Source organism: Pelobates fuscus, chromosome 2 (genome assembly GCF_036172605.1).
Source record: "Pelobates fuscus isolate aPelFus1 chromosome 2, aPelFus1.pri, whole genome shotgun sequence".
NCBI classification, from domain to species: Eukaryota; Metazoa; Chordata; class Amphibia; order Anura; family Pelobatidae; genus Pelobates; species Pelobates fuscus.
Genome location: NC_086318.1, coordinates 175,251,886 through 175,271,042, shown reverse-complemented (window position 1 = coordinate 175,271,042; position 19,157 = coordinate 175,251,886). Strand labels below are relative to the sequence as shown.

Genomic DNA, 19,157 nt, shown 5'->3' with positions numbered 1-19,157 from the left:
TTCTCTGAATATAAACTAGTGCTATAAAATATATAAACACCAGAGAACAGATACATACCTCCATAGTGCTGCATAAACAACTGCAAGGGTGATCAAGGCCAAGCAGGAGAGACCACAACCGATTATCAGAGTTACCGAAGGTGTTCCTGAAGAATCCATGCTCTGAAAATTATACAATATGTAGATTAGATAGCGCAAAAACTCAAACATAGTAATGTCAGGATCAAAACCTAAAGAACATCTTTTACCAATACCGTTGTGTATTTTGAGAAAAGAAAGACTAAATGAATAAAATGAAAAGTGTCTAGTCAGTAAATGTTAAGATATATTTGTAGCCACTACTAGTCATAATATCAACTGGAACTAACGTTTCAGAAAGTGTGTAAGCTTTAGTGGAAGTTTGGACCAGTTTTGTATTGGTTTGATAAAAGCTCATAAGTATATTTAAGTAGAGACTTGGTTATGACTTGGTTACTATATGATGCTGTCATTAAAGCCTATGTAGGCATCAGGGCCGGACTGGCCCACCGGGATACCCGGAAATTTCCGGGTCCGGTCCAGTGGCACACTCAGAGGGGGCCAGCCGCATTCCAGGCTGGAGCCACTGGTCCGGGTGGCAGCCTCGCCGGTCCGGCGGCACTTCTGTCACTGATGATGCTGAGGGGGAGGAGCATGTCTACCATGCTCCCTCGCGGTTCCCACAATCCCCAGCACAGCATTATACTGATACAGCATAATGTGCTGGGGATTGTGGGAACCACGAGGAAGCATGGTAGACATGCTCCTCCCCCCTCAGCATCATCAGTGACAGAAGTGCCGCCGGACTGGCGAGGCTGCCACCCGGCCCGGCGGCACCAGCCTGGAACGTGGCCTGCCCCCTGACTTCTCTAGGTAAATGGGGATGGGGAATGAAACAGAGAGGGGAATAGAGAGACGGTGGAGGGAGGAGGGAGAAACACAGCGAAAGGGGAGAGGAAAAGAGGTGTGGAGAGACACAGGGAAAGTGGGGAGGAAGAGAGATGTGGAGGAGGGAGAGACACAAGGAAAGTGGGGAGGAAGAGAGGTGTGGAGGAGGGAGAGACACAGGGAAAGTGGGGAGGAAGTGAGGTGTGGAGGAGGGAGAGACCCAGAGAAAGTGGGGAGAAAGAGAGGTGTGGAGGAGGGAGAGACACAGGGAAAGGGGGGAGGAAGAGACACAGGGAAAGTGGGGAGGAAGAGAGGTGTGGAGGAGGGAGAGACACAGGGAAAGGGGGGAGGAAGAGAGCTGTGGAGGAGGGAGAGACACAGGGAAAGTGGGGAGGAAGAGAGGTGTGGAGGAGGGAGAGACACAGGGAAAGGGGGGTAGGAAGAGAGGTGTGGAGGAGGGAGAGACACAGGGAAAGTGGGGAGGAAGAGAGGTGTGGAGGAGGGAGAGACACAGGGAAAGTGGGGAGGAAGAGAGGTGTGGAGGAGGGAAAGACAAAGAGGGAGAAATGAGAGAGACACACAAGGGGGGGAGAAAGAGGCAGAAGGGGGAGAGAGAGACTGGAAAGGAGAGGGGAGACGTTGACACAGAGGAGCAGTGAAGGGGAGAAAGAAACATACAGAGTGACTGGGGGGAGACAAAAAGGCACACAGAGGGGCTGGAGATAAAAAGAGACACACATAGGGGCTGTATATATCACTGGTGGATGGGATGGGGGGGCAACGAGGCAATTCCCCCCCCCCCCCCACGAGGCTTTCCCCTGCCGGCTGATCTCCCTCCCCGTTCTGCAGGCACCGTGTGGGCAGCTGGCAGGGGAGGGAGGAAGAGAGGACCCAGGGAGCTCTAGCAGCTCCCCTGGGTCCTTCTCGCGTGAGCACAGAGCGTTGTCGCAGTTACCACGGCAACGCTCCGGCTGTCACGAGGGTGAACTCTAGCCCTGGACCACTGCGACCACAAGGGATTCACATCTGCTTAAAATAAATCTGCACTTTTGTTTATTTTGAAGCCTATGAGTGCGCTTTTTACGTTAGAGTAATTTTTAATTTTAAGTTATCTGTTCTAACACTGTATCGGCACACTATGCTGGCGCGACGCATTATGGGGCTGGTAAATATTTTTTTCCAGGGCTGCTTTTAATTCCCAGTCCGGCCCTGGTAGGCATGTATTGATTTCTACTCTCATACAATGTCTGATAACTTTTGAACAAAGTGAAGGATTGTATTCTATATGTAAGTTAAGAGAGCATATATAGTCAGTATCTATCTATCTATCTATCTATCTATCCATCCATAGATGCATATTTATACATTAAGATGTGAGCTAAAAGCTTATAGGGAATTTAATTTTCCCAATTGGTGATCATCATGTTTATATATAAGTTTAAGCCTAGGCCAGATCTGAAGCTTGAATATAGTATCATGCTTGATTCAGTGACATTTTAAAATGAGTTCACCAAATGAATAATATCTAAAATATAAAATCAGAATAGATGCTCCTTTAATGTACATTCATTTTGTGGTACAATTGCATACATTGCATTTCCAGCAGGTGTATATTATGCTCATAATGTATTCTCTAATACTGAAAGGGTTGCTGTATAATTTCATTATTTGCAGGAGGTTAGTAAACATACAATATTGCTGTAAAATGCCCAGTGAACATCTGCAATCTATTAAACATCTCTAGGCTCTGCTCATTCCAATGGCTACTATACAGTATGCTGATACAATCCAAAGAGAAGATTTTCTCTGGACATAAAAAAGAGAGACCCAGAAAAATCGCTACACAGGTCATTACATAGAATATCAGTTATATGTGCATTGCTATACTACCCCATCCTCAGCACCACATCTTCTTCCCCATGCTTTGATCAGTAATTAAATTATAGAAAACACATACAAACCATAATCCTTCTCAGAAACCTGAAATCTCTGATGACTTCTCTTCCAATATGCTTGCCTGCATGTCTACACAGATACATCTTCATGCACTAGATCTATCTAACATCAAGGATATGTCCCAAATGAATGTCTCGATTCATTATTTTATTTCTCGATTTATTCCTTTTTTTTTGTGTTACTTACTATTTCTCTAGGTTGCTGAGCCAAAATGGCGAAGGTAGAGAGGCGATCACATAAGCATTTCGTATGGGATGCATCGGTAAACACAGTTTTACATCCCTGGGTGGACCAGGTTCCCAAAGAGTCGTTCCTGCAAAGAAAATGGGGAGAGGGAAGGAGGGAGGGAGAGAGAAAGAGGACAATATTATGCCTGATGGCTACAATCCTTTGAAATAAAGCAAAGAAGAAGAAAAAAAAATAGACGCAGCCTAATGGAGAGCAGCGTTTACTTCCAGCACAGAAGCGATCTCTCTCTCTCTCTCTACTTGTTCAATAACACTTGATTTGGATGCATCAAGGAGGGGGGTGATCTGCTGGGCTGAGCTGCCTGGCTCCTGGGTCTGATCGCTGGCTGAGCCTTCTACAGCCTTTTAGTAGCCGCAGCACCAGCCTTCTGTTGTACGAAACATTCCATAGAACGGGGAGAAATGAAGCTGTTTATTCTCCTTCTTACATACTGCACTGCCCCCCCTTTTCTAATGCAACAATGCCATGACCCGGTGCTGGTGCTGCTGGTGGTGATGGTGGCACACTTAATACCAGTCTACCCCCCGCATTGGTTTCATGGATGGGGCAAATATCAATATATTTATATAAATTACAATGAGGGATCCTCTCTGGCTGTTTTAATTAAAAAGGAGCTGAATCTGAGAGGTGATGGAGAGGGGGAGGGGGGTTGCATTTCACCCTGGAAACGGGCAGCGTCGGATTGCTCTACACAGCCTGCCTTACCTCTGACGGGAGGGGATGGAGATGATGAGGAGAAGTATTTGGGCTAGTGAAGAGGAGGAAAGTGGACTGGAGGAGGGGTAGGGGGATAAAGAGATATAGACTAAAATAATAATAATAATCCAGGTAGATCAGACGGGAGAGGTTGGTAAGAGAGGTGTGAGATGAAATAGGTAGTGCAAGTGAGGGGTTAAATTGCATTTTGCTCTGGTTTCTTGATGATTCCAGTTCCCCCACTCTTACTAAAGCAATATCCCAAGGCCACTAGGCAACCAACCAATGTAAAAGCTGCCTTGCCACCACTTGGTAATATCCTTTTAACCCATTCACATCTGGAGCACAAGGTTATGGCAAGAATGCTTACACACTTATAGGGAATTACATTTTCCCAATTGGTGTAAATGTGTCAGATAACGTGATACTATGTCTGTAATGGTTTAGTGTAACTAACATTCCTTCATTATTCTATTCATGGATGCAGTAGCTTTTTTAGTGTGTGTAGGCTGTTGGCCCAATAACATGCTTTTATAAAACAAACGTTCAGAGTTAAGTGCCATATGACATATTTCATTGGTTTAGCTCTAATAAAGTAGCAAATAAATAATCAAACCAATTGCATGATTTAAGTGTAATCTTTTTGTGTTCTTCACTTCTACAGATACACACAAACTACACACGTGTATATAGTTTACATAACTTTGATTTATGTTTCTACCAAATGCACTGAGTTTTACACACAGACACATACACACACACTCTCTCTCTCTCTCTCTCTCTCTCTCTCTCTCTCTCTCTCTCTCTCTCTTTCTCTTCTGTTGCAGTAGATGTCTCAGAGCACTACAGAATTTACAAGCAACTATTGTCCATCTGGCGGCGAAGAGGTTAATACCTTGCAGTATTGTCTTTCTACTCAGCTAACAAGCCCGACACTCAGCAAATATCCTTCAGGGGATCGATAGAAAATCATCAAAGATAAAAATCTCTTACAAAAATTACTCAGTGGGTGCTAAACATCAACATTGGACGATGCATTTAATTTTAACTACTTCTGCTGGCGATTTTAACACAAGCTATGATTTCTGGAGAAAAATGCCGATCTATGTATATATCTAGCATTCTTTATATATACATTATATACATTATATTTATGTACATTACATATATAATTATATATATATATATATATAAATAGTGTGTGTGTGTGAATATATCATAGTATGGTCTAATGATAATAACAACAGTAAGAAACCAGTGGAGCTGCATCATCAACACAATTAATGAATTTACATAAATCACACAATTAAAAGAAGGAATGTTAGCAGCATGTGGCTCTCCACAGGGGGGCAGGGGAGGGGAGGGGGTGTTCAGCTTTAGTTGCAGTGCAATCAACACTTCACCTCCCGGTTCAAAAGTATTAGTAGTGCAAAGTCACAGTTAGGGCTCATCTTGTTGTATTTAATGGAGCTAAACAGGATTTTTGGTCTGTATCTCAGAACTCTGTACTTTACAGGATTTGTGACAGGAGGCAATCACCTAAAACATCACAACTGTCACAAGTGGACTGGTGATTGTCTCTTGTGGGATTGTGGACATACACCCATAAATACAACCTTGGAATTGTTAAGAAATGACAAGGGGATTTTAGCAAAACTAAGGGGATTTACACATTTTAGAATCTGAAAGATTCTTAGATACCCACCTTTCCAAATTCTCCTTTTCATACCCACAATTTGCAATTTACTGCAAAAAAAGGCCACATTCACACATGGATGATGAAAATACACCTATCAAAAAGTCTTATAACAGACGTTATTACCATGGCTAGAAAGCATTTGGCAACCAAACTCTAAATCCCAGTATGCTCAACCAGCCTCTAATTTGACAATTAAACTTAGCTATCTGATTCTTCTTTGATATACAGTGCAGCTTGCTCCTACCAAAGCAGTGGCATTGAATGTATTCTTTCTTTAGCTAAATTGAGTTGTTATGGCAACAGTGGTATCCTTGCACTGGTCAGCTAAAATACAGGAAACAGCACTCTGTAATATTAGCTGACCAATTAAACTAACACTGACACCATGCGTCTTAATTCATGCCAACCAGATGGTCATTTTGTCATGTAGGTGATAAGATTGTTTCTTTGGTGAAGAGGACTGTTGAGCAAAAAGCTCCCTGTAGATATGCATAATTTGTACATTGCAGTATTCAGTGTTGAAGACCAAATCTTATTGTAGCTTTATTAAAGTATTAATCTAATCACAAAGAAAAGGCAATTCTGGAATAGATTATTAGAAAGTAGTGATATACACTAACTTCTGCTCTTAAAGGAACCATGACACCTACATGAGACATGAGATAAAACATCCAGGAAGCATCTATAACACAAACATATCATTGATTCAAACCACCTGGTGTAGGATATATTAGCATTTTTTTTTACTAAACTCATCAATAAGAGTCACTAACAATATTTTGACGTTACATAGCTGTGGATGGTGAGAAAGGACTGAGACTGTGGCAGCTTGTATATTGCTGTGGGGGAGGGAGAGGGGGCATGACTGACAATTATGAGAAGGACATGAGAATGTAGGAAGGATGATAGAAATAGGGATGACAAAAACTAACATGGGTTGAGAGGTTCCCAGTCCTCTAACCCTATTCTATAACTTGCCAGTAGAATGCAAAGTCATTATGCCACCACAGTCAGGGTTATTTACTAAGGTGAGAATTCAAAGTGAATTTCAAGTTTAAGGTCAGAATAGCAAATCTGTTATTATAGGCGACTTCTCTAATTTTATTAGTTTGGCTGTTTTTACCTTAAATTTTAAATTCCCTTTGAATTCTCACTTTTCTAGATAACCTTGAGTATATCCCCTGCTCTTCAAATATAGTACTACGGGTGCCTTAAAAGTACATTTTATCTAAAAATAAAGTAAATACATTTTTAAAGTGAAAATAATGTTTACCTGTTGCAATCTGAAAATGGACACAATTACCACTCCCTAGAAAGAGAAGGTTCTGTTCTACTGAACTTATATCTTAAGTTACATTGATTAAGGACCAATGCACATTTCCTTATAACCTTCATCTGTATAACTGACCCTTAGCATATGGAGTAAGGACAAAGCATGGTCAAATCTGCTTTGGATTACATGGAGTCCTGTGGGCTCATATACCTGTATATTTAAGACCAGAGTAGCCAAATTTAAAATATAGCTGACTTAAAGAATGTTTCCAGCTTGGATATTTTGACCTTAAATTCAAAATACATGGTGATGATTTAACATGGTTGCCTACTGAATGAACCACACGGCTTATGATTTATTTATTTTTTAAATCCAAAATTCTGTTTTCTTCTCTATAGCCAAATTCTTCTTTTTATATGGTATATAAGGATATTTTTATAGGATATGAGGAGCACCCAAGCTGAGATACTCAAACTGAGTTGCAGACCTAGCACAGGGGAATTAGGTTCAAGCTAATATTTATTGAAGAGCTAACTTGTAATAAGAGGTGGCCTATTTTTCAAGTATTAAGTTACTTAAATTTGGAGTTCTCTATGAAGATGATTTTTCCCTGAAGTTGCCCGTCAGTTACAAAGAAAGAGATGCATAATCCTTCAGTCCTTTAGTGATTATACCCCACAGAATGACAATGTTAGAGGATATTATGACCGTGTACACAAACATTTGACACTCAGTCCCAAATTCAAGTCTTTTTTTTTTATTCTTATCCATTAACTGTGTGTCAGACAATGCAGCAGTTATGGTTTATTTGGATCTATCAAAGTTTATGAAATATCATATAGCTGTACAAAGACATGATATGAATTTAACATCACAATCTTGACACCTTTACACATGTAATCAATGTAGCTACGTCCTACATCAATACCACATATATTTTTCAATGGCAGATCCACATTAATAGAAATGTATAGCCATAAAATGAATATTTGATAGTAGTTGCCTATTGACATCAGTGTGAACCAATGTGCAGAATATATCAATCCACCTTAGGAGGTAGTTTTGTCTAGTCCATTGCATTCGAGTAAGTCTGTCGTGATCATATAACCATCACAAATATCCTATATATGGTTTAAGATGGCCGCATCTAACATCCCTAGAGTCAGACGAACCCATTCTTTTTCCCATTCTTTTGCTATCTTGATAGCGTTAAATATGGGACGGTTTATCATTTATTGTCATTCATATTTTATTTGAAAGTACATTTATTTGAAAATCAGACCTTAATGGATGTATCAAATATTTAGAATTCAGTAAATATCCAAGGTAGTGAGAAAAGCGGAATCATCATCAAATCTGTGCATTACAGAAAACTGAGAATAATTGCATTTGCTATTTCTTTCTCACTGTGGCCCTGAGTTTCACAATGTACCCATTATATTGTGCTGCACAGGATTTATTTTACACACTACAAGTGAATGCAACAATTTTAAACATGATTCATAGGTCTGTGTGTAAACCACAAGCATAAATAATTAACATGAGCCTTATATTATATTTATGTAGATATAGAATGTTTACATTGTTTTTGTTTCACAAAAGCCACTAATGCAATCAACCGATTATATTTTGCACTGTGATGACTCACCTCTGTTTCATCTAAAATTGCAGTTTAATTATAGCCTCTGGTTGAATAATACCACAATACATCCTCCAGTTCATATAAAACATGATATTACATTTCATGTATGAAGGTGCATATATGACCTTTCACTCTTCTGATAACCGACTTAGATGTATGGGCATTACTGTAGACAAGAGAATAGAAACCCAGCGACTGTTTTACTTTTAGGGTTATGACTGTCGTTGGTGCCAGTGCGGATTGGATAATTATACAAGGGAATATCAATTCTTCTCTTGCTCTAATCCCAAAGGACATAGCTCTATAAAAAGAATGCTCTTGCCTCTCACTCACTATGTTAAAGAATCAGTCTATGTACCATCATACCATCAGCGATTTTCATTAGTGCTTTGTAAAAATCATCCATGCTGTCAGTCAGGCAGTCCTGGTCGCCTATATAATTTGTGTCCCTATTGTGTGTGTGTATTGAGCATACACATACGGTAAATTCCCTCTCTCCTAAATCTCCTACTGGACAGTGGGTTATGGATAAGATCAGTCCCCACAGTATGAAATTATAAATCTCATCCTGTTGTGGATGAGGTCTATCTGCAGGCAAGCCCACTAAGCCGCAAACCGTGGGGCAGTAATTGGTAAGCAATTTTAAATTTTACTTCATTTTTTGAATGTATATGATGAATTACATTATTTGCCTTAACACTTTAACTCTCACTCTACCACATGTGCTGTGAGCAAAAAGTAGGGGTCATTCTGTTGCTTTATTAGAGTTCTCATGGGCCCATATTTTTCCCCATCAATTTATATGGAGAAATATCCAGCAATGCTATCCAGCAAAGTCCCAGTTAAAATGTCACATGTATTCCTTTGCTGACTGTTTTGACTGGTTTTATTTTCTGCTTGCTGATGTATGTAATTATTATATCAACCAGGCCCAGACTGGCCATCGGGCACACCGGGCAAATGCCCAGTGGGCCGCGGTAGCCATGGGCCGAGGCCGGCAGGGGAGGTTACAGGATTTCCCCTGCCAGTCTATGCAGGGCCGGCACTATCCGAGCACCGGACCCGCTGTTTTTCATGAAGGGCCGGTGAGGATATCAAAGATCTCCCTCACCAGCCCACATGTTGTGAAATGCGGCCGCCGGTGGGGGAGAGAGGGAGGGAGACAGCCAGCCTGGAGAGAGGACCCAGCGGAGCTCTAACTTGCAGCTCCGCCGGGTTCCTTTCGCGAGATCCGGAGCGTTGCCATGGCAACGACCGGATCTCGCGAGAGTGAACTCTAGCCTGCAGGCTAGAGTTCACTCATCATGAGGACCACTAAGGAACATCGCCACCCCACCTCCCAGTCCCCGGTCCCCCTCCCAGGCTAAAGGTAAGAAGGGAGGGGCGACATAATGCCTGTTATTTTATTTGTTTATTTACCCCCCCCCCCTACACACACACACACAATGCATTCTAACATTTATACACAGCAGCACTCTCACACACAGCAATAACCCACATCACACTCAGCACTGTCACACACAACACTCTCACACACATCACACTCAGCACTCTCACACACAGCACTCTCACACACAACTTACACAGCACTCACACACAGCAGTCACACACATCACACTCAGCACTGTCACACTCAGCACTCTCACACACATCACACTCAGCACTCTGACATTCAGCACTCTGACACTCAGCACTCTCACACTCAGCACTCTCACACTCAGCACTCTCACACACATCACACACAGCACCCCTCACACACAGCATCCATCACACACACATACTGCACCCCTGACATACACACAGAACCCCCCATCACACTGCACCACAAACATACTTCCAAATATATATATATACACATACACACACAGAACCCTGCACACACATACTGCACCCCTAAACACATTACATTCCAGACACACACTAGATCCCTTACCAAACTCTGGATCATATACACACACTAGATCCCTATATACACTCTGAATTTGTTATAAACACACACTCACTAGATCTCCTATACACATTCTGGGTCCTTCAAACACACCCTAGACTATATATATATATATATATATATATATATATATATATATATATATACACACACACACACTACACTCTTAACACACACACTCAGGATCCCCTATACACACACTAGATTCCTTGTAAGCAAACACATACTACACCCCTAAACACACACTTTCTACAAACACTACATCACCTATACACACACACACACTATAGCCTGTATGCACCCCCTTGCTAAATCCCCTATACACACATTCTCTACACCCCCTAGCCACATATGCATCACATTACACCACAAACACAACATGACTAAAACCAACCTTATTACACAATACCACACCCCAATCAGCTCACTCTACACACACACAATACCACAAGCAGGGCCGGCGCCACCTGTAAGGCTACCTAGGCAGCCGCCTAGGGTGCACCTTAGCAGGGGGCGCCGGATCCCTGTTTCCGGAGTCCCCGCTGCGGCTCCTCATGCTGCGCCACCTGAGCGCTTTAGCAAGCCCCAGGCGGCGCAGCACTGCTGTGTGGAGGGCGGGCGGGTTTGAGTGACCGGCAGGAGGGAGGCACAGAGGTCGACTTGCATCCTCTAAAACAGGTTTGGTTCAGCAGAATTACGGTAGTGAAACGGCTAGGGAAACCAATCAGACAAACCAAAAGGGAGTGAAAATGTTCCAATCAAGGTAAATATTATGTATATATTTTGCAGTACAAGGATAGAAGCATATTCCTGCCATTTGGTTCACGAATCAAGTGAGAAAAGTAATCAATAAAGGGAAAATCAGGAGAAGCAATAAAAATACATCCATATTTATATATTATATAATTACTAAATGTGTAAACATAGAATTTTAGACTGCTCCTTCTTTTCCCCCTCTTGCTCTGTTTTCACTTGATCTGTGAATATAATCAACATTTAATATTCGTCCCCTAGTCATCAATCACCTTTTTTCCATCAATCATCTCTTCTTTTTGTACCATGGCCAGCAGTCAGAATCACAAATCAAATTTAAATCCAATAAGTAGAAGTTTGAAATTTAAAAAATGGTCCCAATGGACCCAAATCCAGATGAACTGATGTTCAAAATGAAACAAATCTCTAAAAATTATTATTACTTCTGATGCCCTGCAACTTCATTTTCTGCACTAATATTTGTTAAAAGTTTTTATGAGTTCCAAAAGGTGTTTGCATGGTCCGAAGAAAGCATATCCTACACCACACCGATCACTCATCTCTGATTGAGAGAAATGATAGGCCATTTAGCAGAGCCATTCAGTAGGTAATTCTCTACCAGTGAGTATGCTTGCTGGGGATTATGAGGTTTGAAATACTTTATCTAGAGAGATAAATGTGGACTGTATCTCCTGTATAACGTCATGCTGACTAAACCATTAGAACAAATGACAGGTTACATACAAAAAAATATCTGGAAAAAATATCTTGGGGAATGTTCTAGAAGTAAAGCTATCACTATAGAAAACAATAAATGATGGTGCACATTGTTCCAGTTTTATGACATTGTTCTTTATACATAGTATGCCAATTTTTTGTATTTGTTAGTTTTATACAAGCTAGTACTTATATAATAGAAAATTATGCTTTTCACGGTGGACAAGATCTTGTTTTATTGTTTTCCATATAAAATTTTGATTGAAAGCTATGGACTTGTGGTCAGGGTTATCAATTGTAAATGCATTTACTAACTCTAAAATGTTTAAAAAATAATTGAAGCATATATTTATGTAGCATCTCAAGTGGTTTAAAATATTAATTCAATTTTCTTTACTTCTTTATTGCCTTAGTGGTGTAATTCACTTTGGGACAATCACTTCAAACAGGGTTTCAATCAGAAATTGATGTAGGTCATGATATCTTGGTTTTAATTAAAAATATTTGTCATTTGATACACGTATTAAAACGGAATTGTCTTCATGAAAAACATATATCAATCAATAGATAGCGATACCCTTTTTATGTGAATTGTTGTCATGCTATGTTATTAATTGTCAGTTTAATGCTTCTTTAACATTTCATATACTATAATATGTCTCACTTCTACAAGTATAGGGTTTCCAAACATTTTTTTTGCTTGGAAACAAAAATCCTTAAATAACTAACAGAGACTAAAGACTACTTTTGTATTATACTACTCGGATAGGTGTTTTATTCTTTTATGTAAGTCCATGATTTTAAATCATTTCAAAAGTATATTTTAATTTTACTGCAAACACCTAAAGCAGAGATGCCCAAAAGGTAGATCCCCAGATTTTTTAAAACTACAGTTTCACTGATGCTCTGTCATTCTAAAGGCATGGAAATGCATGCAAAGGGTCATGGTAATCGTAGTTCTACAACAGCTGGGGATCTACCTTTTGAGAACCCCTGATCTAAAGGAACCCCTTCCAACTTGTCTAGGTAAGATGGGGAGTAACGTTTAGTTATACACATTAACCACGTCAAAGCTAAACCCACTTTTCACCCACCTTTCACCTTTAACCCCTTAAGGACCAAACTTCTGGAATAAAAGGGAATCATGACATGTCACACATGTCATGTGTCCTTAAGGGGTTAAATAAATCATTTATTTCTACCCAACACCAAACTCTTTTTGAGAACTGCTGTAAGACAATGTTAGGAAAGTCTCCAGGTAGTCTGACTAGTTGCTCTTCTTGTGAATTTTGAAATAAATAAAGCTTGTTTTATAATGGGAGCATGAACTAGAAGGTGTAATACTCATATATCTTAAATGCCCTGGTGTAATGTGTTATAGGCCATATAAGTTGAAATCTAGTTTAAGGTATCTTAAAAACTGATAAATAGAAAAAGTTATTTATAACACAATACTTTGTTCATTGCTCATGTCCTATTGATTAATATAAGATGTTTTGTATTTGACAGATCAATTTATCTTTCTCCCAATCCCATAATAATATAACCAGCAAACATTTGGCCTTTTCTCTTGATTGTTTGGTTATTTTTAGATCTTTCTAATCGTTTTATTTGTGTAACTAGTTCAGGACATTACATTTACAATTAGACATTTCATGAAAAAACATTAATAAATACGTATTATGATAGTTTCCCTTACACAAGTTATACTTATTTACTAACAACCTTTCATGAAATTTACAAATTGCACAATATTTATATGTTTATTAATTTATGTAAAGCTATTTTTTGGGGGTGATATGGCATCTTTAATCGGTTGGCTTTTTTCCATAAACGTCATTTTTCTGTATTTGTTTAGTGTAATACTTTTAGGGCAGTCAACCCCTCTGTTCCTGTGTGTCCAACTTGTCTGGTTACAACTACATGTCTGTTCGTCCACCCATTGTAAAGCGCTGCGGAATTTGACGGTGCTCTATAAATAATATAATAATAATAATAATATCCTTGTCCTTTTTTTTTTTTTTAAAGGGGTACCATTTGAAATAACAATTGCAAATAAAAGTAAATAATGTATCTAAAACAAGTGGCCAAATTAACCATAGTTATTCATTTAAAGACAGGCTTTAAGGTATATCAGTGGAATATTACATCCATAACATCTTCTGCTGATTATTTGCAGGGCCATCAACAATAGGTATAGTAGGTCCTGCAGCAAGTAGATTATAAGAACCTCTACTAAGTCCTTATTACATCTCATGGATTATGACATCCCTGGCAAGTCCAGCAGTACCTAAGTATTCCCCACTTTATAACAATAAAGGCAGGAAGCAACTGTATTATTATTATTTCTAGCATTTATGAAACTCCAACATATTCCTTAGTCCAATTATGGAAAAAGACAAAGACAGTGAAATATACATAGCCCAATACAAAAGAGGGCCCTGATGTTCTGATGTTCTGAGATCAGTCCATTAATGCTCATGGCTATCTAGTCTGTGAATGTATACTGTAGTCTAAAGAATGAAAAGGGCAACTGGGACAAAAGGTAAATAAGGGAATTTGAAGGTAACAGCCAGAGAGAGTGGAAGGATATTTGTAAGTTTTAAAGGAAATGAGGAGGTGTGATGCAACTGGAGAAATATGCAATTGAGTAAGCTGGAAACAGGATGAGTGGGAGTAGAGGAGGATGGGTTAGTCTTTTTTTTTTTTTGCCTGTTGTTTTGTATGGTGGAAGCCTTTGAAAGTTTGCTCGGTGAAGTAAAAATAAAAATGTCAATTTTTTTACTTTTGGCTGGGATGCAAGACCTCTGAAAGTTTCCTGGGTGCGGTGGGATTGAACTTACTCTTTTTTTTTCCTGTTGGCTGGGTAGGTGGATGGAATGCCTCTGAAAGGTTGCTGGGTGAGGTGAAAAGGAACTTATTTTTTTCTATTAAATGGTTAAAAGGACGGAGACCTCTGAACAGAAAAAAAAGCTGTAAAAATAGCATTTGTTCAACCATGCTAATGTCAGGATTGAACTTCAACAGATATATCAAGGCCGGCACATGACTCTGACATCAATGTGATTAAGGAAGTGCTTATCACTGTTATTTAGCCGTGGCCAGGGGAATGCAGGAATAGTCATCCCTGCTACAGTTATTTGTTGAATGAAAAGGTAGGTTTACGCGGTGCAGACTGAAGATGTAGCTATTATACTGAGGGGGATTGTTAAGGGCTGAGGGGAAGACAGAAGACTATTAGGGATTGTAAGGCATTGAATATATGTTTTATTGAGCAAAGGGGTAGAGGCAAATAAGGACAGCCAGGACAGATAACCCTGGGAATACTACTATATGTGATGGGTAACAGAGAAAAAACAGATAACTTAATATCAGAGGAACCCAGTATGAATGGAATGCCCTTTTGATGTTAAAATGAAGCTGTCATATTTGACATTTTCACAATTGTATAGTTAACAAAAATGTAGCTATTGGTTGTGTTTTTAATTTTTTAAGAAAAGCTCTCAGTTTTTTTTTATTTTATAACTTTATATATGATGTGGGACACCTTTGGGGGAATACCGGACATGCGTGCACTCATATGGCATGACATTTCTCTGTAGATGCCCGAGTGTACAACCTCAGAGTTTTCTACTTAATTTTCCTGCTTTACCCACCCCAGTACATGCTGTATAGCGCTTAATGAGGTTTGGGGACAATGAGCTGTCACTCCTACTAAGTACCACTTCCACTTTAATAGTAAATACAAAATACATGTCTCAAATTTTGATTAATTGTAGTGGTAGAAGCTAAAAATAAATGAGATGATGGACTGATAATGGCTGATTACATTACGTGGTTACATAGGCTGAAAAGATGCCCTTTATGTAGCATTAACCCTTTAAGGACCAAACTTCTGGAATAAAAGAGAATCATGACATGTCACACATGTCATGTGTCCTTAAGGGGTTAAAGGACCACTATAGGCACCCAGACCACTTCAGCTTAATGAAGTGGTCTGGGTGCCAGGTCCATCTAGGGTTAACACTGGCTGCTGTAAACATAGCAGTTTCAGAGAAACTGCTATGTTTACAATATGGTTAATCCAGCCTCTAGTGGCTGTCTCATTGACAGCCGCTAGAGGTGCATCCGCGCTTCTCACTGTGATTTTCACAGTGAGAAAACGCCAGCGTCCATAGGAAAGCATTGAGAATGCTTTCCTATGGACTGGCTGAATGCGCGCGCGGCTCTTGCCGTGTATGCGCATTTAGCCGATGACGACCGAAGTAGGAGGGAGCCCGGCGCTGGAGAAAGGTGAGTGTTTAACCCCTTCTTCCAACTTCAGCCTGGCGGTAGGGGGGCCATGAGGGTGGGGGCACCCTCAGGGCACTATAGTGCCAGGAAAACGAGTTTGTTTTCCTGGCACTATAGTGGTCCTTTAACATATTCTGCAGTGCTGTGGATAGTATGTTGAAGTTGAAAGGCAGAAACAATGCTTCCCTTCTTCCAATGTGTGCCCTGACTGTGCCAGGACTGAACTGGAATACAATGTCAACTGTTTACAGTTTAATAGACATTTAAAGAAAAGCAGAGCCTCATATAAAAAAGTTAACATGAGTTTCAGTTGGTTTTAAATGTTTTATTTCCTCCTTAGGCCGCACTGTCAGAATTCGCAAAGGCCCCCTGACGGTGACATCACCACTGGTGGTCCGCTGGCCAGGGAAAGCAGGTGAAGGCGTGTGCGGCCATCTTCCTCCTGCCAGGAGCCGAAGTCACTGCTGTACACTTGTGAATGTGTGAGAGTACAGCATTGAGGTCTAGGGAGGATACAGCAAAACTGCAGGATCCTCCATAGACAGAGCCAATTCTCTGCAGCCGTCACTGGTGATGGCTGTCGGGATTGGCACTGGAGCTCCACCACATATCTAAGAATGCCAGGCAGAGTAAATATACAGAGAAAAAGTAGTCCCTATATCTCTTGACTGGGTTTGGATTTCAGTGCAATTCCAACACAGTCAAAAAGTGTGTTTCATAATAATCTTATAAGAAGGGGAGGGAGGTTATAATGCTACTTTAAATGCACCTCACCATGCAATAATAAATGGTTATAAGAGACTTCTTATAGCTGTATCATGCAGACTAATTCTACAAAGCTGGTTGATTCTGTATTTACAGTATTTTCCTGCAAATGCAGAGACAGATAAAGTACCGAGCAGCTTGCAATTTTATATGGAAATGATCTCATTATCACAAAATTACTTTCCATTTCTGATGATATACTAAATGGTAGTAATCAAATCGTCACAAATGTTACACTGCATGCATTGAATTATGAACTCAAGTACAGTTATATTTATCCTGCAACCAGGTACAGATTTCCTATTATTGCAATAAACATTATAATTAAAATACAAAACTGGTTAGTTGATCCCAAGTTTTCAAATGCTGACCCCCATCTGTTAGAATATACAAATCCCATTAACCTTTGCAAGTTATAAATACATCAAGTGGCTGACAAAAGCTCACCAGAGTTTTAGTTGGCTAACAGCTTGAAGTCCCCTATTAGAATACCTGTATACAATTTATCATCCAGGTAATAATTAAACAATGGTAAATTAATCACTACTTCGTTCCTGAAAACCTACAACAAGTAGAAGGAAATTATGATAAAAATTAAGTGGACTAGATACATACAATATCAACTAACACATTTCACATTATTATTATTATTTATAAAGCGCCAACAAGTTCCGTAGCCCTGTACAACGTTTGGACTGACAGACGAGTATTTGTAACCAGACGAGTTGGACACACAGGGACAGAGGGATTGAGGGCCCTGCTCAATGAGCATACATGCTAGATGGAGTGGGGTAATGTGACACAAAAGGTAAGAGTAAGGTAGAAAAGTAGATTGCTAGGATAGTGTCCATTGAGGGTTTAGTGTTTTGTTTTGATGACAGTTTCAGGAGAGGAATCAGGGTGCGGGTAGAGAAAGCTGTTCAGTTTCATTGATATGCTTTCCTAAAGAACTAACTTTTCAAAGTTTTTTTGAAGGAGTGGAGATTGGGTGAAAGTCTAACAGAGATTTGAAGGACTTTCCATATGAACAGTGCAGCCCTAGAGAAGCCTTTAAGGTGAGCATCAGAGGTAGGAGTACGAACAGAGTTTAGACATAGGTCTGCGGCAGAGCGTAGGGGCCTAATTGGGACATATTTGTGTATTAGTGAGGATAAGTAGGTTGGAGAAGCATTGTCTAGAGATTTGTAAGCAAGTATCAGGATCTTAAATTGAGTCCTATATCTTACGGGAAGCCAATGTAGGGACTGACAAAGGGGGGAGGCATGGGAGGTGCGGGTGGACAGGAAGATGAGCCTCGCCGCCGCATTCATTATAGACTGTAACAGGGCAAGTTGGGAACACGTAAGACCACTGAGAAATGGATTACAGTAGTCAAGGTGAGAGAGGACAGCAGCATGGACAAGCACCTTTGCCGTATCAGGCGTTAAATATAGTCGAATGCGCACAATATTTTTTAGATGCAAGCGGCAGAATTTGGCGATTGATTGGACATGAGAGGTGAAGGAGAGGTCGGAGTCAAAAGGAACACCTAGGTAGCGAGCCTTAGAGGTAGAGCGGATGGTAGTGTCATTGACTTGGAGGGACACAGACAAGGGAGTAGCAACACTTGAGGGAGGGAAGACCAGAAGTTCTGTTTTGGACATGTTCAGTTTAAGAAAATAAGCAGCCATCCAGTTGGAAATAGCAGAGAGGCATTCAGAGACACGAGTCAAGATGGGTGGTGAGAAATCAGGGAGGACAGATACATTTGCGTGTCATCAATTTTTTTGGGCGGACAGAATTCTGAACCACTGCATGCACAAAATTCTGCCGTCCCATGATTTTTTTTATTTTTGGACAATGTGGTTCAGACAAAATTATTTTTCCACCATACACAAGTATACAGTTCACACTTTAGTGAAAACCCATCATAGCTTATTGTTGAATGTACCTCTGAATTGCCTTTGATCAATATTTAAAGGACCACTATAGGCACCCAGATTACTTCAGTTTAATGAAGTAGTCTGGATTCCTGGTCCATCTAGGATTATCCCTGCCTTTCAGAGAAACTGCTATGTTTACATATGGGTTAATCCAGCCTCTAGTGGCTGTCTCATTGACAGCCGCTAGAGCCGCTTCCGCCAGCGTCCATAGGAAAGCATTGAGAATGCTTTCCTATGAGACTGGCTAAATGCGCGCGCTGCTCTTGCCGCACATGCGCATTCAGCTGATGACGGGTAAAGGAGGTGGAGAGTCCCCACCGCCGAGGGAGAAAAGGTAA

At 40.3% G+C, this 19,157-nt stretch overlaps 1 protein-coding gene across 6 annotated transcripts in view; it reads right to left on the bottom strand.

Moving 5' to 3' along the window:
* ADGRB3 (adhesion G protein-coupled receptor B3) overlaps positions 1-19,157 on the bottom strand; it is an 880,860-nt gene that overhangs the window by 218,219 nt on the left and 643,484 nt on the right. For all 6 annotated transcript variants that reach the window (XM_063442965.1, XM_063442970.1, XM_063442966.1 and 3 more), the window contains 2 exons: positions 3,049-3,175; positions 59-162 (listed from right to left, as the gene is read on the bottom strand). In XM_063442965.1, the coding sequence (XP_063299035.1) occupies positions 59-162; positions 3,049-3,175 (231 nt within the window). The remainder of the gene's footprint in view (positions 1-58; positions 163-3,048; positions 3,176-19,157) is intronic.